The 24,021-nt window shown below is 40.2% G+C and overlaps 1 protein-coding gene across 2 annotated transcripts in view; it reads left to right on the forward strand.

The window, feature by feature from the left end:
- The first annotated feature begins 6,990 nt into the window (after positions 1–6,990).
- Positions 6,991–24,021, forward strand: part of ctdspla (CTD (carboxy-terminal domain, RNA polymerase II, polypeptide A) small phosphatase-like a) — a 38,967-nt gene continuing 21,936 nt past the window's right edge. For both annotated transcript variants that reach the window (XM_085418793.1, XM_085418794.1), the window contains exon 1: positions 6,991–7,589. In XM_085418793.1, coding sequence (XP_085274919.1) covers positions 7,514–7,589 — 76 coding nt within the window. In that variant the 5' untranslated portion in view covers positions 6,991–7,513. The remainder of the gene's footprint in view (positions 7,590–24,021) is intronic.

A 24,021-nucleotide genomic window follows, 5' to 3' on the forward strand; every position in this document is an offset into this window, starting at 1 on the left:
ATAAGAAAAGTTACTGGCATTTGATTGATACTGGATGACTTGTCAAGGTCTTTTCAGTGCAGATCCTACTTCTTTTTTTTTTTAAACCTGCATGCTTCATCTGCTTCTTGCTTTACTGTAAACAGATAGGAGTTTAGGTTTTCATGCTGGGCTATGTGGCTATGTAAATTTAACTTTTTACATGCTTTCCCCTCTGTGATATGCAAAATATTCAGTCTTTTTACAAATAAATATTCAAAGCCATTTAAAGCCGGTAGAATCGGTTCCTGGAATAACAATGGTCTTCAGTATGTAAAACTATTAAAACAGTCGGCTACTGCTTGGATATTGCAGTTACATTCAAAGTATAGGATCAAGTGGCCAAAGATGACATATTAGAATGAAAATAACATAACAAATAGTCCTAATGCCGAAAAACCGTGATAACACTTAATCCATAAAGGAATATTTCATTAGATTAGTTACAAAATAAGATATACAGAATATTCTTTTTGTTGCATATTCTCTCAAGATTATGTTCAGTCTATCACAAGTTTATATCTATTCCACTAGGTGGCAGCAAAGGTAAACTAATGAGCCAATACAGTCCAAAGCGTGATCTGTGCGACCTTTTCTTTCCAACTAGACGTGAGAATACCCAAATTCAAGAGTAGCCAGGGAAGTCAGCTTCATGCCTCCTTTTTCTTCAGAGCCAAGGCCCTAAACTGGGGTAGAAGTCTTACATTTTATAGTTCTGTAGTAGTCATACTACAGATCGGTGACACCAAAGTCTTCCCATAAAATCTCTGGTTACTCCCAGGTAAAATAAATCTCCAGGACACTGAGGTCTCTTATATCTTAAGGACTTCTCCTCTTTTGTAAATACACTTTGAGGGACTGAACAGGCTGAAAACTCATAAAATTTAGCATAAATGAAATTCACGAAAAGCCATGAAAAGTTTCATGTACTATGTGATTAACGGGTTTCGGCCATCGGTGTGAGAAAATGGAAATAATTAAAATTACAGTGAAATCAATAAATATAATGAGACAACTTCAGGTACCACTTCTGCTTCATCTGTCATAAATAACAAAGGAACGGGCCACACCTGGTCATGAAACTGCTTATTACTGCTTATTACTTTTTAGTCTAAAAATGGGGGGACTGTCTATAAATATGTATGCAATTCCTAAACAGTTAATGCAGTGCTGTTGTTTTAATTAAAACTGAAAGTCTGCACTTTGATCACATCTTGATAGTTTGATTTAAAATCCACCGTGGTGCTGTGCAGGGGCAAAACTACAAACTTTGTGTCTTTGTCCAACAAATTATGGACCTAACTGTACATATAGTCTAAGGAGCTTGGAAAGAAAAGCATGTGGACTTCTTTAAGTTTGTTTCACCTCTCATCTGAGAAGTATCCATCTCATCAACTTCTTCAGTTCTTCTTCAGCTTCTTGGATGAGAGGTGAAACGTCTTCAAGCAACTTGAAGAAGTCCAAATGTTTTTCTTTCCAAGCTCCATAGACTACGATGACCTGGATGACTGAGAACCTTCACAGACAAACTGTATGTAAATGAAATATGTGGGAAATATTGGCTGATTTTTGAAATTTTTACGGTGCGTTCTGCAGATGATATAAAGCAACATCACCTGACATGTGGACACAAGAAATTTCTTATAGTTCTCATCTAATATGAGCCCAGACCTGAATATGCATATATAATTTATATATCAATTACCAATGACCAAAAAAGCAGGGATGCTGTTTAAAATGTAAATAAAAACAAAATGCAATGATTTACAAATCTTACAAAAACATATATTATTAATGGTACCATAGAACACAGGAAACGGAAGGAACAGAGTTATGTTTACTGTTGTGTAGCAGCCTAAATGTTTGGGAACTGAACAAACCAGCTGCTGGACTTTGGGGAGTCCCGGGTCTTTTTTGTTGTATTTTTTGTTTCGTGATGTTTTCAGTTGTTAAAAGGTCCAGCACCTGGACTCTTCTATATGAAGTTAGCTGTTTAACATGTATGTGGTTTAACATTTCTTGCTGAAACATGTAAGGCTTTCCCTGAAAAATGTTGCCTGGATGGGAGCAAATATTGCTCTAAAACCTCAGCATTGATGGTGCAGTTCCAGATGTGCAATCTGCCAGCTCCATAGGCACTTATGTACCCACATACCATCAGAGATGAAGGCTTTTAAACTGAGAGCCGATAACAAGCTGAATAGACCCATTCCTCCTTCCCTTAGACCATTTTAAATGAGAGAGAGAAAGATCATGTTCACACATGGCTTTTTCTTGTATGATAGAGGTTTAACCTGCATGTATGGATAGCACGGTGAACTATCAATTCATATATATATATATATATATATATATATATATATATATATATATATATATATATATATATATATATATATATATATATATATATATATATATATATATATGCAGTATTGATTTGGGGCCTTGTCTAAACTTTTTTAAGACATGTTGCTATGATCGAATTCAAAATGATCTAATATTTTTTTCATGGAACAGGAAAATGTCTGAGTTGAAACATTTGATGTTATGAGATTTGCACATCACTGAATTCTGTTTGTCTATGCCATACATTTTAGATAGGGTCCCATATTTTTGCAATTGGACTTGTACATTTTCTGTATAAAGCACCTGCAACTCTGAGTGTCCCAGTTTATACAAAAGTGTCTTTGGTCCAGTTGCAGCTTTAATACAAATGTGCTGCCTTACATTGCAGGATTCAGGCTACTGTGTGTCCCTTTACACGCTTCACTGTGCCACTGTTTATACAATGCTGAAAGGTATATACAGGTTTAAGAGCAACCTGAACGGCTCAAGAACGTGCAGACACAGAGAGACTCATGCAGAGCGAGAGAGATTATTCAGTGATACCAGCTCCTTACTGAACTACACCCACACTCATAAAACATTCAAGCACCCCGCAGTCTGACAGCGCATTTGAAGGCATTGAAAAAGATCATCTGTGTCCTATCAAAGTTAATATCAAGAAGATATTTATTTTAATTATTCATCAACAGAAATCTGGTGCTGGATAGCGGTGCCATTTCCCCCCGCCTCAGACAGAGAAATGTCAGAGGCCAACAGCGTTTGATGTCCATGATCAAAAAGTGACTCCACCAGTGTTTGTTCTCATATTTCACCGCAGTATTGGTCAGTCATGCATATATCTTTATCCTGCTGGCACGCTCCACTCTCCAAGTACTTGTGTCTTGCAGCTGTTATTGCAGAGCCTAATCTGTGGCCCTGAATAAGCTTTAAAGTTCTTTATGCACTATTTATTCTGGACTGACTTTCTTTGGCTGCTGCTTCAGGGCCACAGTAAACTGATTTCTTTTTAATAGAACATGCAGAAGATTAACAAGGAGGTACTTACGTGTAATATTTATGTGCTGAACATTATATTTATGTGATACAGCTCTCTGATTACCTGCAGATGAAGAACTGTATATAATTGCATGAGTCGAGCAAGTGTAACAGTTAATCGTTGTGGTTTTATTTGTAGTGTTTCATGTGATATGAGATGCTAAGCAGTGCTACACCCGTGAACTGATCTGCTTTGGAAATACATGTTCCTATAATTTTTCCTGTATATATTTATGTTTATGAACTGATATCATGGGATGTTGAACGCCATTAATTAGAGTAACTTCACTCAGTAATCAGTGTCGTTTCCCTCATAGCATCATTGCTGAAATTGGAAATAATTACATTTGAGAACCTTGGGGGCAGCGATTACAAGCTATGAGCAAAACACTGCAATATTATTACTTTTTAATTTAATATGGTAACATCTGAGTAGTTCAAGCATAAGTTAACTGAAGCTTAACTGGGACTTGTATTTTCTGTAAAGTTTCTGTTTGGCCAAACCAAAGTCCTAAATATACTTTTTTCACTCTAATTTGTTCTCCACCAACTCTACAGAATTTTAACAGATAATCATAAACTTTGTACTGAACTGTTAATCATCCAAACATACAAAAGGCACCTAATTCAAGAGCTGAACCAGTGTAAACTGGACTGAAAATCAATGACAACACGTCTGATGGAGTCTTGAATCCTAATTTGAAAATTTTGGTTCAAATCATCGTCAGCATGCACAGAGGAATTCAGGAAAAAGGTGAGACGCTACAGTTTACAGGCATCTGTAAGACGGTGGAGGCTCTGTCATGGTTTATGACTATATTTCAGACAGTGGTGTTGTGGATATTCTCAAAACTGAAATTATGAACACGGAAAAGTGCCTTTAGATTATGATTAGGCTTCATTTTTCAGCACGACAATGACACAAACAGACTGACAATGCAGTAAAAGCATACCTGGACAGAAAAATACAAAATGCAACACTATCAGTCATAGATTGGCCTCCACAGAGCCCGGACCTTAACATTATTGAAACAATGTGGGATCATCCTGAAAGGAAACAGAAGAAAAGGCAGCCGACATCCAAAGAAGAGCTTTGACTGTCCTTCAAAAAGCCTGGAGAACTATTCCTGAAGACTACTTAAAGAAATGACAAGAAAGTTTGCCAAAGAGAGTTCTGGCTGTGTTGAAGAATAAAGGTGGATGCACAGAATATTCACTTTCAAGCTTATACAAACTCTGTTTTTGCTTTCGCACATGTAAATCAATGCCCTTATTTCCCACTTTCCCATATAAAGAAAATAGGGGTGACTCAAAGACAGTGTTCTAGTCTAGAGGCTTTTCATTCATCAGAAAAAGCCCCTAATTGACCATCGAGCAAATGTGTTTTCTGGCAGCTTATTAACAGGTATAACTGCACACTAAAAAGTTTATAGAAGAATGGATAGTTATGAACATGATTAAAAACAGTTGAGTATCTTTTTTTTTCCAAACAGAAAGGATGCAAAGTGATTTTAGACAACATCAAAGCATTTTTACCATTTTTAATGAAGACATTGGTTTGGTTTTCTTCATTCTTCTTTGTGGGCCACATACAGCCCACTTTGATCTCAAGTGGGCCAAACCAGTGAAATTCCCCTCTCTGTTATTGTAAACAGTGCCTCACATGTAGTTTTCCTACATGATAAAGAAATGCTGCTGTAGTAAATAAAAGAAGCTATCCAGTGGGACAGTCTGTGCTGAGCTGGTTCTGGCCCCTGGGCCTTATGTTTGGCACCCTTGTATTACAGTCTGTTAGCATGATGAACTTGTAATCCATCCAGTGTGGTTATGATTATGATAGCCTGTTTCTAACAGGTTCTTACACAGATATATTTACTGCAACATTTGTATTTGCCTTTGATGAGTTATCTATGCAAAGTGCCCCAGCATGGTTACAGACATGCTCCATCCCCTCAGATTTCAAGAAGCCATGCAGTCTTGACAGATGCAGAAACCTGAGACAGACTGCCAGGTGGGGACAGACAATTGTGCAAAGTGGTTGTGTTGCTGTTACACATACATTATTGTAAACATCACAGCCGAGGCGCTGACCTGCAGTGAAAGCATCGTTTCAGCGGGGAGATTACATACTAATTATCAGAAGCATCGGTTCTCCTGCTGTCCGCGCGCAATCATACACATGTCTCAGGTGGGGTCATTTAGGGCTTTGTGGGCTTCGGCTCCATTAAAGTGACAGCTAAGGTGAAGAGGGACGAACACTAAGAGACGTCATCGTTGGCAACGGACCAGAAAACCACTTTATCTCCCCTGTTGTCATTCTATGGTCCACTGAGGCTGAAACAGCATGTGGAGAATCTGCAGTGCACGCGCAGGTGTATGCGGGATGGTTGTGAGCTACATGATGTAAACAAGAAGCAATTCATTGATTTTACGTGTAATTTATAGGCTGATCTCTTGGTTTCAAAACAACAACGAGCATTCAGCCATCAGGGTCATCTCTTCTTGGGATTGGAGAATGCATTTAAAAACAAATACATTTAAGGGACAGGGCATGTCAGAGTCAAGCTATTATGGGATACTTGGAGTTTAACCCCATTTAGGGACAAACTATGGCGATATCTCAGCGTTTGCTCTACTCTGTGTTATATGCAATGCTTTTTTGAAAAGGCTTGAACATAAAAAGTGGAAAGTGAATGTTTTTTAAGTATATATGAGTTAATTTTTTAAACTATCTTTCAGGAAGGTTGTTTCAAACATACAGCAGTACTTGACATATTTCTTCTGTGGATTTAAGCTGTCTGGGTTTCTTTTGTCTTTTCATGTAATCCCAGACTGACTGCATGATGTGGAGATCATGGCTCTGCAGGGGCCACACCATCTGTTGCAGGATTCCAGATGACCTCGGGTGTAGGTTTGGGATCATCATACTGCGATCTGAACATATCTAATGCTGTAGCTCAAGATTGTAGCACTTCGCAAAAGGCGATTTTTGTGTAAAAGGTTTATTTGTAATGAGAAATTGTTTTAAAAACAACAAACGGGCTAATATTTATCTTTTTTTAGGCAGGCTTTGAGTTGCCAAAGCTATAAAAAAAAGAGAGCTTTTTTCCCCTTTTTTTCTGGAAATGTTTACAGCCATATCATCACCCCGCCCCTCCTTTCTTTAAATTTCGGGGATTAATGCGTTTTTTTGTTGTTGTTAATTTTTTTTAAACAACTTAAGGTAAATTATACACAGTCACATTTTTACAGTGTGAGATTTTAAGTTTTACTTAATTAGTATGGGCTATTTAGTATTACTCCACTTAAATTAATTTCCTTGAACTGTGAGATGATTTATTTAAATTAGTGTAAAGGGTAAATATATATATATATATATATATATATATATATATATATATATATATATATATATATATATATATATATATATATATATATATATAGCAAACGTAATGAAAAATAAATAAGATAAAAAATTACAAAGCAGGTCGTAAAACGTGTCCCGAGTCTGCATGCAGTGTGAAGTTTTTCTTTCCCCTCCCTGAGCTGCAGGGATATGACAAGATAGCAACAATCGGTGGGTGGTGGGCGGACGGAGAGGGTTTTTCAGCATGGACTGACGAGGATAATAGAAATGTTGCAGGCGTGTTGCTGTTGTAGTCAGCCTGCAGGGCCGGTAGGACGACGGTCGCCATCTCTGGGTAAACACTGTAACCGTATCACGCAGTTGATATTGTAGTGTGTGGATAGAAGCTGGAGCGTACAGTAGCGGCAGCAGAAGGCGGGGGCTATGCTGCCTGCAACAGCCACATCGGACACGAACGGCTTCGATGCGGGACTGACGCTTTGTTTGTCTCCTGCACATCGGACTGTCACCTCACATTTTGGACCAGCCGTCGTGACCGTTTCTTCCTGTTTCTTCTTCTTCTCGCTGATATTTTGTCTCGCTCGTAAGCACCGGGGTATGGGAAGTGCAAAAATGGGATTTTAACGTTGCAAACAGCGGACGCTCCAAAGCCTGCGCACAGCCAGGGGGACTGTAGTGCGCCTGGTAATGTTTGCCAAGGAATAAAACGGTGTAGCCGAAGGTGCGTAACATCTCGTTTCCATGGACAACACGTCCATAATAACACAGGTTGCAAATCCGAAAGAGGAGGAGAGCATTTCTTCAAGTCAAGATAAAGGTAAGGCGCACAGAAATGTCACACATGACTCTTTTTTTTCCACACAAAAATAATAATTTTTAAAAAAGCGTGAATTTTCGGTTTCCATGTATTCCGGAGAGCCCGCTGCTTGTTTAGATTGACTCAGTGCCCATCTGCCAGATCTGCAGCCCTCGGTGCAGAGAGGATACTGAGCTCCGGACTGCAACAGCAAGACAAGAGTATCGACGGAAAACCTCCATTGTTCAGCTTGAAGCAGGGAAACATTAAGAGCCAGAGCCCCCAGCTCAGCCTGCAAATATACAGTCTGATGCTGGGAGTCCGCTCTAACTTTATGTCACTCATAGCTTTATTTATTTTAGCCAGAAATATCCCACCAGCATTTTATTACTTAACACATGTGCCATTTCTTTAGGTCTGAGTGAGCAGGGTTTACTACTGGGGGCGGGTACTCTACTACTTCTCCCCCCCTCTGCACTCTCAACATCCCTGTATCTGCCACAGACACTGTAAAATGCATTGAAAACAGCACACCACCAATAACAAGTGATCAGAGGAGGTTGTGGTATTTGCAAACTGCATGCACATGAATTTAAACATGTGATTGTCTGTGCAAGGTCAGAAGACGGTGTCTTTATGCGCCTATCAACATCAAAGTCACTAGTGATAGGTTTGCACACATTTATCCATCTGAGCAATAAAATAGCACTGAAGCAACAACAACAAACAGAAGTTTGCATTATTATCTCTCTTCTGTACATCCTCCATAAAACAAGTATCCTCATGTAACTGAAAGTGTCTTGGCTATTCACGCTGCTGGGAAATGTCCCCTTGCTGCTGAGTTAAAAAACAAAAAGTGGCTGAAAACAACAGCTCAACAGCTGCTCTGCAGATTATGCAGGCTGTGCGAAAACACATTTTCTTTTTTGTTGTTGTTGTTTTTTTTTTTACGAAAGACTGCGCTTCACCATGTGGCGACGACATGACTGTCAAATCCCCCTCATCAGTCAGGAGTTTTCATTAACTTTGAAAGAGGTTTTTGCCAGTCTCTTTAAACTGATGCATATTTCCATTTTCATTTGAGCTGACATCTTGTTGTGTAACGAGACTCTGTGTGGAATCTGTGTGCACACACTGGGGAGGTACACGAGCGTCCGCGGAGCTCAGGGCTCTGACATTTCCCCCGCCAGCCACCAGCACCCATCCAAGTGAGCCGCAGGGTGCCTGGAGGCCAGAGGGACCACAGCTTCCTGCTACACCCAGTGCTCTGTTGGAGAAAAGGTCACCTTCCCGCATCACCTACCACTGAGCAACACTGACATACACGAGCCACTCTGAGTCACTGCTTTCCCAGCCTGCACTGTTAAAATGGGCTTTGCTTTAATGTGAAATTGACTCCATCAATTGTGATTTATTTCCCAATGTTTACCCCCCTCCCCAGCAGCTTACTGTAGCTTCATAATTAAAACCCACCATAAACAAATCCATCAAAACTACCACTAAACGTACACATTCATCACCCAGTGAGAAGGAGTAAGATCATCCAGGAAATTAGTTGGAAAAAAAAATTAAAATATTGCTTCTTTCCTTCAGAGCGCTTTTTTGCACTTGTTTCCCACACTTTCCTGCCCTGCTCTTCTTGAACAGTAAAACCCAGATGACATGTGGAATCTGACAGTTAATCTGGCAGGATAAAATCCAGGGTCAGTCACTGACCAAAGAAGGCCTAACACACACCCACACACACTTACACACACAAACGTGCACTGTGGCTCCTCAAATGGCTGCTGTCGTACATAAAAAAGTATCAGCAGGGAGCTTCTTGAACAGTGCCCCCGGCCCTTCACTTCAGTCCCTGTCAAAGCAGACAGCAAACAGCACTTGTTGTCCAGGAAAGTTACTCTGCGGCTTGCTTGGGCTCCACTGAAGCCACAAATCATTACACTCACACACGCACGCACACACTGAATATTTCAGAGCACAGGCAGGCTATTTTCAGAGTCCTATCGGTTTCATTCCAAGTAAAGACGTAGTAACTCATTAGCGCCATTTTTTAAAAACATTTGGTCAGGTGCTGATTAGAGCTCTATGCATAATGGAGGATGTTGAATGAGATGAAGGATTTAATCATAATGGGGATGGTGGATGAAGTCATGCATATCATACATTTGGAAAATAAACATTGCTTGGAGCACGTTCGGGCTGTTTTGCATCACGTTTTTCTTTTTTCTAATCTGATAAAGAAGCAAAATGTTCTGATTCAAGTCTAGATGTTTCGAAGCAACCAGAGTCATCTTTCCAAACTCAAATTACACTTTTCATTTGGCAGCCATTATCATTTTTATTTATTTATTTTTCTGATGCAATGAAATGCAATGGCTGGACTTGCAGCCAAGGAGGGGAGCCACAAGGCCTGCCAGGCTCAGTCTCGCTAAGCAAAATCACTCAGGCTTTGCTCCGATAACTTCACAGCGAGGTAGGTATCAGTGGACGAGCCGTTTACCTTAATCAGATTAGGTCACATCTGAGTTTAGCTCTGCACTCCCGCAGAGTGAGTGATGACAGATACTTCAGGGAAATTACAATCTTGCGCTCGCATTAATGGCAAAGCAAGAGTCTGTTTTGCTTGAAAATCTTACCGAATTGGCTTTAAATTGTGTCTTACTGACTGTCACTATGAAGCTGCTTCTTTTACACACTGATGAATGCATTTGTTGAATTCAGCCTGGAGTCACTGGAACAACTCTAACTAAGAAAACCTTCTTGGAAAACCAACAAATACAAATAACGCTTTTATCCCTTTCTGAGGGCGAGCTATTTGCATTCTCCTGAACAGACGTAATGTCATTCTGCCCATTCTCTGGTCCAGCAGCAAGATTAGAGCCTGGACAATACTTCAGGCCAATGCCAGCTGTGATTTAGTCAGGAGAACAAAAAATCTTAGAGTTAATGAAAATACTTTTATCATTTTCAAAGACTGGGGTATTTGCGATAACTTCCCGGCAATTTTTTTATTTAATATTTACACATTAATCAGCAATTTAACTAATCAGACAGGTCCTGAGAGTATTGCAAACAATGATATCAAAAGAGCTCTCCTGGACAAAGAACTGTTCACCATTTCCACCCTATCATCGTTATTTAACCATTATGTTCGTTTTTATATCCAAGTACTGCAGGAAGCATAGCCCAGCAAACCCTGACATCATTGCCTTGGTCAAAACTGGTCGCAGTAGGACACCAAAACCTGAACTTTAGCTGGACAGACGTTACGTTGTTTCCACATAGAATAGTGCTTAGTTCTTACAAAAGTGAAAAATACAAATATAATTTCTAAGATGGAATATAATGTGTTTGTCTTTTTGAACAGCTAACAAGTTTAGTACACAGTTGCATACGTCCACCTAACATCTTCCCAGCGTACACAGACCAGTATTACCAGAGTCTATTTATGGTTTTCTGCACCTAAATTCAATTTCATTTGTTGTATAGTGAACTCTACATGTCAGACTCTTATAATCATCCCCTTTCTGTCCAACATACCAGCCTCATAAACTCAGGAATGCTAACATTCACATATGAAACCAGTTAGCTCAGTAGCATAAGTAATGAACTCAAAAGCTTTAGATGAAGCTGAGTTGAAGCCACCCTTAAACTTTTTTTGTATGATTGTTCATTTTATTCTAATCAATAAAGACAACAAGGATTTCTAGGTGACGTAACATTGAAGACGTGACTCGATCTGACATTGTAATAACGTCTACGGCTTTAGTTCATCTTTCGTTTTGGAACTACTTTTTCATCCTGACGTTATGTGGAGAAAAGAAATGCTTGCTGGGATTATAGGATGATATTAACATATCTCGCGATAGGCAAATAATAGGGAATAGTATTGGCCAACCTGTCACACTTACGCCATCCTAGATGCTAGACTGTCCTTCACAGACTCCATTAACCTTCGATAATTAAAAAATAAACTCAGTCATTAAAGTACTCAGTCTGTTTACATGCAAGTGGAGATGTATAATGTGAGAAGATGCATAGAGACGAAGAGCGGTCACTGGGATTTCTGCAAACCGATGGCATCTCCAAGTATGATTTCCTCCGAGTCTTCTTGGTCAGAGATTATTTTCGTTGCCAGAGAAAAAGGACAAAAAATACTGAAGCTGCAATTATGTATGAATCTGGAGAAACGCCCGTGGTTTCATCCACTCTTGGTTTTTGAGGTTACTCCTGGAACACGCTGCTGTACATTAATAAAGTGTTTATGATGTGTGGACCACACCTGCAGGGTGTGTGCAGCATTCGGCTAGCGAGAGGAGCTACTGTGAGTTCTGGCTGGCTCAGAGTCCCTCGCACAACCTGCCACTCTGCTGTTTACAGCAATTTTCTATCCAGACCGGGCTCAAGTGTTCGACAGACAATCTTTTACCAGAGCATAGCCTTCCACCTCTCTTGAGAATCACATTGGACTTCTGTGTGCGTACAGCGAAGTCGATATTCAGAGCGGCATTTTGATGGAGAGGAAGATAGAGAGAAGAGCTGGAGTCAGAGCTGTAAAGTGCAGGTCCTTATTACAGATTTATGAATCTATTTCAGCCAGTGCTGCTCAGAAAAGCTGATTATCTGCACCTCCAGGGAAGTGTTGGAGTGTTAGATGTTTCCCAACACATCTTCATTAATACCAATAGCATACTGGACAGCTCATTGGGAAGAATTGAATGTTTTAGCCTAGCCATAAGCTCCTTGACTGAAAAGCTTATTAACTGTTTGTGTGGGATCAGCCCATGTCTCTGTGTTAAAATGAGCATGCCCAAAGCGGAAGTGGGGCGGGTGGAGGGGGACTGTAATAATTTATATCATTTTAGTCCTGCTACAGCAAGTGGTGGAGCATGTTTTTAAAGTTGTAAGCAGCAAATGAATTGTCGTGTGGCCTTTCTGTGTAATGTAGAGTTTAGAGTTAAGAAGATGTGAAGCAGCTCACAACCTTATATTATAACTGTTCTGTATATATGAAACCACAACCAGCAGCTGGTTATACTGTTCAGATTAATTCATTTCTTTTTAAATAGCACCAAATCACAACTACCATCACTTCAAGGCTCTTCATATTATAGGATGGACACCTACAATATAAAGAGAAAACAATCTGAAATCTACAATCAGACCACCGCGTTGAGCCAGTTCTTGGCAAAAATGGGAAGGAAGAACTCCCTTTTAACAGGAAGAAACCTCTGACACAACCAGGCTCAGGGAGGGGCAGGAATGTGCTGTGAGCCAAACCAAACCAAGCTTGATTTATCCAATTTTTCAGATGTGAACAAACAGATCTACCCAATCAGATTGCTGCATTGTGCACTGTAGCTCAATAATCCCATTTTACCTCACACACATAGCTAGACGCCGCTTCGAGTCACTCAGCTCTCTGAAATTATTATTCTGCCTCCTCAGATGTGGTCATCTGACAGCCCAAACTGCCTCACTGACATCCTGAAATATGTACTAAAGTGGCCGTGATACAGCTGCAACTCCTGGATTAAGCCATGAAATTCTCCCTGCTGCCTTCTTTTGAATTGGATGAATCCAGAATCTCCGTTTCTTCCTTTTTCTTGTTTAGAAACATCAGCACCGGCTCCTCATTGCTTCGTAGTGACTTCATTTTGATTTAGTTTCAAAATTCAAAATTAGTTTTTTTAGGATGAATTTTACCCAAAAAATGCAACTCTTGAGTATATGTGTTGAGTAGTGGTGTTTATTAGCCTTAATAATCAGAAGGAAAAAATTGTGCAGCGCTAATTCACTTGCTGTGCAGGCAGTCCCATCCCTCGGTTTATGATGCTACCACATTAAAATTCACTCCAATATAGTTTTCATTAAGGGAAAAATTCACCGTAGCATGATTTGGATGAAGTTTTAATCACATTTTTTCCTTTTGGAGTCATTTTGGCAGGCGGCCTCTAGTGACCATTTACAGAACTGCAGTGTTTTTCACTTCCATGCTTACTTGATTTTCATCTTGACAAATTCCACTCAAATGCCAGAAACTGTGCTCCTCCTTAAAAATATACAACTTTCTATACCAAGGTGCTCAAATCAATTGACATTTTATTATGGCAAGTGTATCTTTAATATTACACAAATAGCGTCTTCAAAATGACTACTTGCACTTGTTCCATAGTTTAATGGTTTACACATTCACCTGACTTCTCCGATTTGATTCCCTGAGGGGCGGCACACATGCTTTTGTGGTTGTGTCAGCAAAGACAAGCTTGCAAAATCAATTACGGTGCCCTTGTGTATAAAGGAACACCTTCAGATTTTTCAGAATCACTACTTGCATATGCTAAAGCAAACTGGGAAGGAACCCAAATAATATTTTCACTACATTTCCTCAGTTGGTAGACTTTGATCCTGACAGCATATTATAAAGTAGCCAATATTCATAAAAAAGTGCTATAATGGCTGGGAGAGTTTTACCAGCACCAATTAGGCTTATCTCGTATGACACAGAATGCATTAGAAAGATTTATGTTGGATTTTCTTCTGCTTGCAATAAAGATTTGAGTGAGAAATCAGCAAAGTGGCCCTTAATGATTAGGTAGCCAGTAGATCTATGGATTAGGAGACACAACGAAAGATGCAATAGCACTGCAATCCATCCTCAGAGAGGCCACAGGGGAAAATAGTGTGGGTGGACTCCTCACTCCCACCCTGGATGACTGTGATGACTTAAACTTTCACTCTGAAGCAGCTGTAACAGAACATATTCCTGCTCTGAAGTCCTCGACTAGCGTCTAGTTTAAAATAGTTTTAGGATATTTCTTGTTTAAACTGATATACGGTATGCCACTAAAACCCTACAGGATCCATAGAAACTTTCTCACAGACCTGACCTGAGGAGAGAGAGATCAAAGAGACAATTTTGCTTAAACCTAAGGTCAGTTATCACTGTTCTCTCGATATTGCAAGTAGAAGGGAATTACTGTTCTCTAAAATCTATTAAAGACAGAGAAATAAGCAGCATGCTTCCTAAAACCCTCTGCTGCTATAAATGCTTGCTAGCATCAAATGTGTCCCAAGCTGTTCTACATTTTTCTATCATGTTTTAATTTTGACCAATTACATTTTGTACTTGTAACTATTTTTGATTCATTCTGAATAAATTGAAGTGTAAAGCTAAAGTTTAAAATGGTAAAGTGAAGTACTTAAAAAGACACCATTTGTGTCCAGGAATAGGGGAAATGCATGCACCACCACTGTTCTATTTAAGTACATTTTTGCGGCATGTTTCGTATCATGTTCTTGCTTAATCAAGTACTAGAAGACCTGAAAGACATGAGTTTATGTTCCTGTTTCTCTTTACCAAGAGTTTCATTCCTGTGTTTCGAGTATGATGGTCGGCCGGTGGATTTGAATTAGACTGACAGTCATGTAAGTGCAGTAATTATTTCACTTTAAAAGTTGCCTGTGGTGAGTGAGCATGCATTTTTTTTTAAAGTTTACTCCTTTTGGAAAAAGCACTCTGGGATGTTCTACAAGCAGCAAAGACTGTTTGAATTTAAGCATATATCAAAATTATTCATGTTTTCTCTCGGCTGGCCTCGAGGAACGCGTGTCAGAACGTGTACATGAAAAACTAGACGTGCAGTTTGTTGTCCCGTTTGTTGGTTCTTCAGCACAAACCAGCTTTGGGTTTTTCTGGGCCTCTTTTTATGTCTGTGTGCTTTGGACTGCGTGTTTGACAGCACTGTGGGGAAGTTTTATGTTCGAATGTGGCCTCAAGTGCAGCTCGTATGCTGTGGTTGCTTGTTTTGGAGCAAATGCTGTTTCAAAATGTCCGGCATGGCCTTTAAAACCACTGTTACAGTAGGATTTCAGTGAAATTCGCTATAAAACAATACACTAACCAGCAGACGTCCATCTTGATCTGGGTTATATTGATTTTCATGAGAAAGCATGCGCTGCAGTTCAAGAAAAACATCGAGCATACCAAACTTCAGCGGATAACAGCATAGTGTTGGGTCTGTTTTCAACTATTGATTTAATTGACTGCAGCTGTCAGGGACATTCGACCCGTCAAACTTCAGACTGAAACTCCTTCTAATTAACTACAGAAGATAAATGACTGACACTCTGGTTCTTCTGGTACGTGCCTGCCATACTTTGGTTTGAATGCACAGTATTGTTGTGGGGTTACATCACCAGCCTTTCCTGTATATCTTGACACATAAGGCATGCAGTGACTGTGAAGAGCAATTCAATGCTCCAAAAGCCACAGTCCCTTTGGAGCAAAAGGACCGTTTGCCGTGCGGCCACAGCAGCCTGCACGCTTTCTGCTCTCAGGGACGCTCCTAAAACGATGGAACCGTTGAGTTCTGGAGTCGGACGTGCAACAAGCTAACGTTTAATTGAGCATCCATCCATCCAAACGGACGCTGTCGAAAAAGATCAATACACTCAGAGAAAGTTCGGGGTCAAGAAAGACCAAGAAAGCAAGAGAGCTAGAGGTGTTTGTGTCAAGGAGGGAGAGAGCAGGAGAAAGCATCTGGGTTGCAGGCCGGCCCTTGACAAGGGGACGGCCTCTATGCATATTTTGCCCTCTTCTCGCTGGCATTTATCATCAGTAATTGGCTATCTGAGCAGCAGATCATGTTTTGTCCACAATGATTTTCTGTCGCCCTCCCTGAATTATGCTGCGCCCCAGTTTGTGAGATATTTGACAGAAGAGCATAAAAGGTTCATACATTTTTAAACAGATGATCCGATAATAAGCAAACGCACATGCCCGCGGGAGATACAGAGAGGCAATTCCCCCCATCCCCACCCCCGTCATCCTCCAGAGGTAAAAGGTGAATACTGTTTAACTGTAAGTCTCCGGGGACTCTAAGTAGGACATTCTCTGTGTGGAAATGTGGAGATGAATGCCCCTCAGAGAGCAGACGCACGAGAAAGTGTAACAGCGAAACACAACCAGGTCTACTACATGCTCACACCAACACATGCACACAAGTATATGACCTACTTGTTTCCCATTCATTCATAACAAGCAGTATTTTAATGAGCAATACTTAAAAAAATCTCTTTTTTTCAGTGCCTACTTGTTTCATCGATGACTTTGTACTTGAGAATAACACTGAATACTGAAAAACTTCATTACTCATCACAGGAAGCACTGTCGTATGATGTCTTTGTTATCTCCACGGGGCCCTTTAAAGTCTGATATCAGAGATGTCTTTAGGAGGATGTGGAGTTTGAAAGACACGGTTATTTACCATGCTAAAAGGGGCTGTTGATTGCATTCTGGGAGATCAAGTGTGATGGAGTTTGACTCATATTAGAGATTTAATAGTCAGCTTTGATTTTAACCAGTTTTTAATTTCTTTCATTTAAGAGCCCTAATTCTCTAAAAGATCCTCCTACTCTTGGGTCACTGAATAGTTAAGCCTGTCTGTATTAAAGTGGAGCCTAAAGACGTCCCTAATTACATCTCACATTAATTTCTTTACTGTCGTAAAGAAGTAGATGGGCAAGGAGGAGTTCCCATCAGTCACTGAGCCTCTGGCTTTCAGCGCACAGTAGTAGATGAGAATGTACAAGGATATATTAATAATGAACTACCGCAGCAGCCCCAAACAACGTGGGCTGTGTTGCTGTCGGTTGCGTAACTCCACCAGAATAGTCAGATCTCTCTCATTATTCCTTCCTGGGCCCTCAGTGGGCTAATTCCCCCGCTCTTGTCATCTCCTTCATTTCACTGAGCGCTCGAAAAGCGGCATCAGCCCTCATCCCTGAGGGGCTGTAAGCAGGCTGGCACCGCCACCACAGCGCCTATGCCGCTGTGCAACTAAGAGAGGAAAGCAGGGGCCGACCCACCCACGGCTGTGTGTCAGAGTTCACACAGCAGCGGCGGGGATTCGTACCTTGCATGCAGTGTGTGCCAACCAAATGACTTATGCGATTAGGTCCCTGCAAACCACATCTTGGCTCAATCAAATAACTGAGTTACTGAGTAATTTTAGTTATATAAGATTATGTAGGATGTACATGTACATGTAAATCCTCTCTATAAGTAGGCGAAATAAAGCCAGAAGGGCAGCTGAGGGTCAGTGAGAGTGACTAAAGGCATCTGCTGGAACTGAATGTACCTCCACAGCCTGTAATTTTCACCTCAGCCTCAGCTGTCTATGTGGGGAAGTAAGGAGGCTTAATGGGAGTTTATTTTATCATACTGTGCTATTATTGCCCCGATGGCCTAACACATAACCCACCCAGGACCTCGGCACAGTGAACGCACACAGACTGACAGACACAACTGTCAGTCTCAGTTCATCCAGTGCTATCTAACGCCACTCAGCTGTTTGGATCAGCTGAGTGTGTTCGATTCTGCGCGCAGGCATTTAACCAAACACATGTTCGAGTGCAAGCAGATGCTCTTTGGTGTTAATATTGTTATGGAAGCCAATCTGTTGTAATTGTCTCCTTTCTCAGTGGGATTTTTCTCCTGTGTCTGTTTTTAATGAGCAGCAGCGGAGGTTGTTTATAATTCTGTGTTTTCAAGGTTTTTTTTTAGCATCCTTTAACTAGTTTTTGCTCATTGATTTGGATGCTTTAGTCCATGTGTGTTAGCATCCACGACACTAATAGCTGAACTGACTCTTGGTGTATAACATAGTAGTTTTAAAAAGTGTCTTTGAATACAATTATCTGCAGAATACTGAATTGATTTGCTAAAAAAAAAAGAAGAAGAAAAATCTAGTTATAACTTCTCGTGAGGGAGCATTTGGTGCTGCTAGTCTCTGTTTTAATAAATCTTGAGGTTACACTGTAAATGTCCAGGAATAGGGGAAATGCTTGCACCACCACTGGTGTCTGTTAATTGTCCTGTTAATTTTCTGCCAGTATTTAATGGATTTTTATTGAAGTGTATGGGCATTTCTATCATTGGTAAACAGTAAAATTACATGCATAGTTGAAAGGGAAAAAAAGGAAATAATCCATCCATCCAGCCATCTTCTTCTGCTTATCCGGGGCCGGGTCGCAGGGGCAGCAGCCTAAGCAGAGAAGCCCAGACCTCCCTTTCCTCGGCCACCTCCTCCAGCTTGTCCGGGGGAACACCAAGGTGTTCCCAGGCCAGCCGAGAGATATAATCTCTCCAGCGTGTCCTGGATCTGCTCCGGGCCTCCTCCTGGTGGGACATGTCCCGAGCACCTCACCCAGGAGGCATCCTTGTCAGATGCCCGAACCACCTCAGCTGGCTCCTTTCGATGTGGAGGGAAAAAATCCTTTGTTTTTAAAAGGGTTCATTAAACTGTATTCTTACAGAATTTTTTTGTTGCTTTCTTCAGTGTATAAAATTATTCACTCCTCTTCCAACTGTTTAATGTTTCATTTCAGTCTTTGCTACCAGTGGCTGAGATCAGATCAGATAAGCGTCACTCAGGTTATTTCACCTGTCATCGCTACGAGTTGCTGAATTTTATTGGTGTCCTATGGTCACCACATTGCTGCTGTCTTCCTTCTTGCGTGTGTCCTTTCAGAGTGTGATAGATATCATTTTCAACAAGTGGTTTGAAACTAGAAGACAAAGTTTTATTTACATTCCGTTGCAGATATGGACATAGACAGCTGGAGATCCGACAGCTGAGTAGTCATTTCTGTTTTACATATTTGAAGTCCACCACCTGGGATGCATCCATAGTTTGATTTCCGCATGGACCCTCACGCTTAATATCCGATGCTGAAATTTGTTACTCAGACTCCAACTCTGAGGGGACCAAAGCAGTTTTGCGGATACAAAAAAATCAAGGCTTAAGGCTGTTTTCACATGGTTTGTAGTCATACAATGCACATTCAGTCCAATTATTGGTCTGATGTGTCTGAAGTGGGAACAACATATAGAAATAAGAAGGTGCTGTCTTCTGGACTTGTAGATAAAGGATCTGTCCAACTGAGGTCTTGATTCATTCTATGTCTCGTTGCTACGGTTTGTAAACCCAGCCACATCCAAGAATGAGAAGCATGTCCCGCTACAGGAAGACTTTTAGCTCAAACTTGAAGTGTACACCTGGTAGTTGGGTCAGATTGAGATTGGATCACGCCATGGAGTCTGTTTGGAACTGGACCAAAACCACATCCCTCTTGGTGCATTTATTTTGGGCTGCATCTGAGTGTGATTACAGTATTCACATCTGCACCAACGAACCGCACCAAGGGTGAAAATGAACAGAGTTCCCTTTAAAGAACTAACTAGTGTAGCACAGATTTAAAACCCACTTGAGCAGCTATGATATCCTGGCATCTGGCGTAAAACTAACACAACATTTCATAAAAAGATCATCAAACAAACAATCAAACATGGTGGTGGTAGTGTGATGATCTGGGGCTGTTATGCTGCTTTGGGACCTGGATGACTTGTTGTAAATGAACATGTCCTGATCCTCAAGTGCACTTTCGCTACGCAGCAGGACGATGATTAGAAACACATCAGCAAGTCCACCTCAGAATGTCTCAAAAAACAGAAAAATGCTAGAAAACCCTCCAATGTGGCTGAATTAAAACAATTATGCAAAGAAAGGTGGTCCAAAATTCCTCCATAGCGATGCGAACCACTCGTTACCAATCATGGCAAATTCTTGATTGCAGTTCTTGCTGCCAAGAATGGCATGAAAAATTAGGTATAGGGGGCAATTAATTTTTCAAACAGGGCCATGTAGGTTTGAATAACTTTTTCTAAAAAAAAAAAAAATTCATTTAAAAACTGCTTTTTAATTTGACTCGGGTTATCTTTGGCTAATATTAATATTGTGGACAGATTTGCCCAAACTGACAACAGTAGTAGTTTTATGTTAACATTAATTTTAATATCTTTGGGTTTTGTCACACATAGCACGATAGCTTGTGATTTCGGAAATTGTAAGTATTTCCCTCCTTCGTTCAAATCCTAGTTGTAGATATAGCACATTGCTGCAGGGATTCCTTCCACACTTACTGTGCGCAACAAGGAATCCCCCCTTTCTGTTCTGGTAGTGGTAGCATGGGACAGAAACAGCTTCTTCACATGATTCTGAAAGCTGTTTGCTGAAGCAATTAGATCCCAAGCTGCAGGCGAATAGTGGATTACCTATTGGTGTACGTGTTTGTGTGAGAGCCCCGTTCTTCAGTCTGGCTGCAGGTGAATAAGGATTTTATCTGAGCTTTAAACAGCTTCTAATGAAAACACCCCACTCTCAAAAATCTCAGTGAGGGGTGGCAGCAGATAATCTGTGAAATTACGCCCTGTTTCCTGAAGGAATAGCAGGATTTTAGCATGTGATATTTGTTGTCAACTTGTGTCACATTTCACCATCTGAAAGCTTTTGTTCAGTTATACAGAACAGAAGACACGTTGAAGTCTTCCTATTTGTTGATTGTCTGTGAACTAGCTGAGTGTACTATTTAAATCCGACCTCTTTTCCATCTAAATTATTAAAGCACCACATTCACATGCACTGTTCTCACGTTTACCATCATACCCCCAGGTACTGTACACTTTACCCGCCTGGCTGCTTAGCTAAGTGTTACTGGAGTGCCGTCAAAGCATGTCGCAAAGGCACTACTAATATCACTATAATGGTATGTAATCCTTCTCACTAATAAAAGTGCTCTTTTGATTGGCCGAAGGTTGTCCTGCACTCAAGTTGTCTAAGTTACATAATTTGTTTTGTTAGCAGCCAGTAGTTTGCCTAAATTTGGATGGTAAGCCTTCCGCTGCAGATAGGACTTGGATTTAAGGGCTAGAATGCTCCATTTACTCAGTCAAACAGGATAACCGAAGGACCTGAGAGTGTGGAGGCTTTTAAACTGTTTGGGAAAAACGGACAATAAAATTCAAATAGCGAGTAATATAAAAACTCTAAACTGCTTTGCTGCTAAATATAAATACTTATGTTTCTATAAGTGTTTATTATACATAAAATGAAAATGATCAACTAACTAGCAAAGCTTTGTCTTAGGGCTCAGCTTCCAATCCAAAACTGCTGTTCAGTGTAGCTGTTTTTGATGGCTTGCAGCTGATCTTGTGATCCTTTCTCCCCATTTTTCCTTCACCTGAGGTATATGCTTTGCCTTTACTTGGAATGCCATCCTTTTCCATGGCAAAACCGTGGATTTAAGACTTAAAAGTGCTGATCCACAAGCCAATTAAGCATTCATACTTAATTGCACATTGTTCCTTTATATGCTGGTGAGAAAAGAACATCGTCTGCAAAAGGAAGCACGATTGAACGTAATGGCGTGACATCATCAGGGTGAGAGGTTTAATTCCACAATGAAAAGAACTTGGCTCTTTGGCAATGAGAAGAGGCAGTTTAAGTGGCTCCTGTTAAAGATGTCCTTGGGGCAGCGCCAGCTGGAGGTTTACCTGGCATGATGAACTGAGACAAAATCTTGAGGTTGACTCATGACCCACTGGAATGATCATACATACCTGCTGGCTTGGGTTTGATCGCCAAAGATGAGCTGAGAGCTGCGAGGATCTATCACAAATGGGCTTCTCTGTTACCTTTTAAAAAGTACTATGAGAAGAGGAAGATACTAAAAAGACAACAAAAACTACATTGTTGTAGCAGTGCTCCCTTGTTATAACAATTAACACTGTGAGTAAATTGTTAACTAATAAAAATAATGGCCAAAAGCATGTATCATAAACAAAAATAAACCTTGAATTGTCTGCCTCTCTGGGCAGTTTCACCCAGAGGGAGATGGATCAAGAGTGATGGACATCCTAATATAATACTATAAGACCTTATGTGGCATTTTTTGTGCCGTCTCTGTTTGAGTAGTGTGCTTTCTGCTACTGTTACCTAACGTTCAGCTGGAGCTTTAACATAAGCACTGAATTGAAGAGCCGTTTACGCAGTTCTCAGATCAAGCAGGGATGCTGAATCGGTTGAAGCGTATTCAGCAGGGCAAATAATGTGCACCTGCACACATTATTATAAGAGGCTACAGACATGGCCTGATATTGCTCTCTGTTCTTTGAGTTTTGTGTTGGAAAAGGACACTTTCATGCATCACCTTTTACCCTAGATTATGTATCTGTTGCTAACTAAGCCACATACTGCTGAAGTGCTAACTAATTATTATACAGTGGGGCAAAAAAGTATTTAGTCAGCCACCGATTGTGCAAGTTCCCCCACTTAAAATGATGACAGAGGTCAGTAATTTGCACCAGAGGTACACTTCAACTGTGAGAGACAGAATGTGAAAAAAAAATCCATGAATTCACATGGTAGGATTTGTTTTTTTTTTTTGTTTTTTTCTTCTTTTAATGACATCAGAAACAGCAGTATGCGACATTACGTGATGGCAGAGCTTCAGTTCATCCTTTGTCATTTTTTTTTTTTTTTTTTTTTTAGATGTTGAACAGGCACTATGCAAGGATCTAGAGATTTCAGACCTACCATTTATTAGCTCAAACATCAAAAGACATGAATGCTTTAAAAGTATCAACATCAGCTTTTCTCTAACAGCATGGTGGGAGTTTCTAAAAATAACGGAGTCTTCATTAATCCCATGCAAACGTACACCTATCTGGAATAACCCTGACATATTACAAAACAATAATATGATTAATTTCCCAGAATGGAGTTGTAAAGGAATTAAATACTTAGAACATATATTAGAGGGAACAGAATTTATTCCATTTGACAGACTAGTTGAACAATATGGGATCAACAAGACAAGGTTTTTAGAATATCAACAAATTAAATCCATAGTAAAAAAGAAATTTAACCTCAGTCAAGTTGAATTACAAACACCACTAAGTGCGGCACATTTTCTTACTCTTAAATCCCCCAAATTATTATCTAAAATATACAGAACACTTTCTAAATTAGATGAATCAATATCCCTTCCTACTGCAAAGTGGGAAGCAGATTTATCAGTCAACCTAGACCAAAACTTCTGGTCTCAGATTTGCTTAAAAACTTTTAAATTAATTAAAAATCCCAGTCTGCAATTAATACAATACAAAATACTTCATAGAGTGCACTATACAGGTCATCGGATGTTCAAGATGGGCTTTACATCTTCCAACAACTGCTCACACTGTCAAGGCAATACACCAGACAATTACATCCACGCTCTTTGGTTCTGTCCACCAGTGCAAAAGTTTTGGCGCGAGATATGTGAAGACTTATCAAAATGTCTGAAATGTAACATTCCAACCTCCCCCTTAGTGTGTTTGTTGGGCAGCTTAGATAATGTCACTTCAGAAAAGAATATAGCCCATATGATCTTCACTGCCCTATGCATAGCCAAGAAAACAGTCCTCATGAACTGGAAAAATAAAAATAATCTTAATTCTAACCAATATAGAAATTATCTATTAGATTACATTAGTCTTGACACAGCCTCTGCCACCACATTAGATCAATTGCTCTGGGCCCCTTTTATCAGCTCCATCACCTAGTGG

The sequence above is a fragment of the Rhamphochromis longiceps genome, linkage group LG9 (genome assembly GCF_057381845.1).
Source record: "Rhamphochromis longiceps isolate RC_006_pf linkage group LG9, R_longiceps_female_GT1.1, whole genome shotgun sequence".
Lineage (NCBI taxonomy): Eukaryota > Metazoa > Chordata > Actinopteri > Cichliformes > Cichlidae > Rhamphochromis > Rhamphochromis longiceps.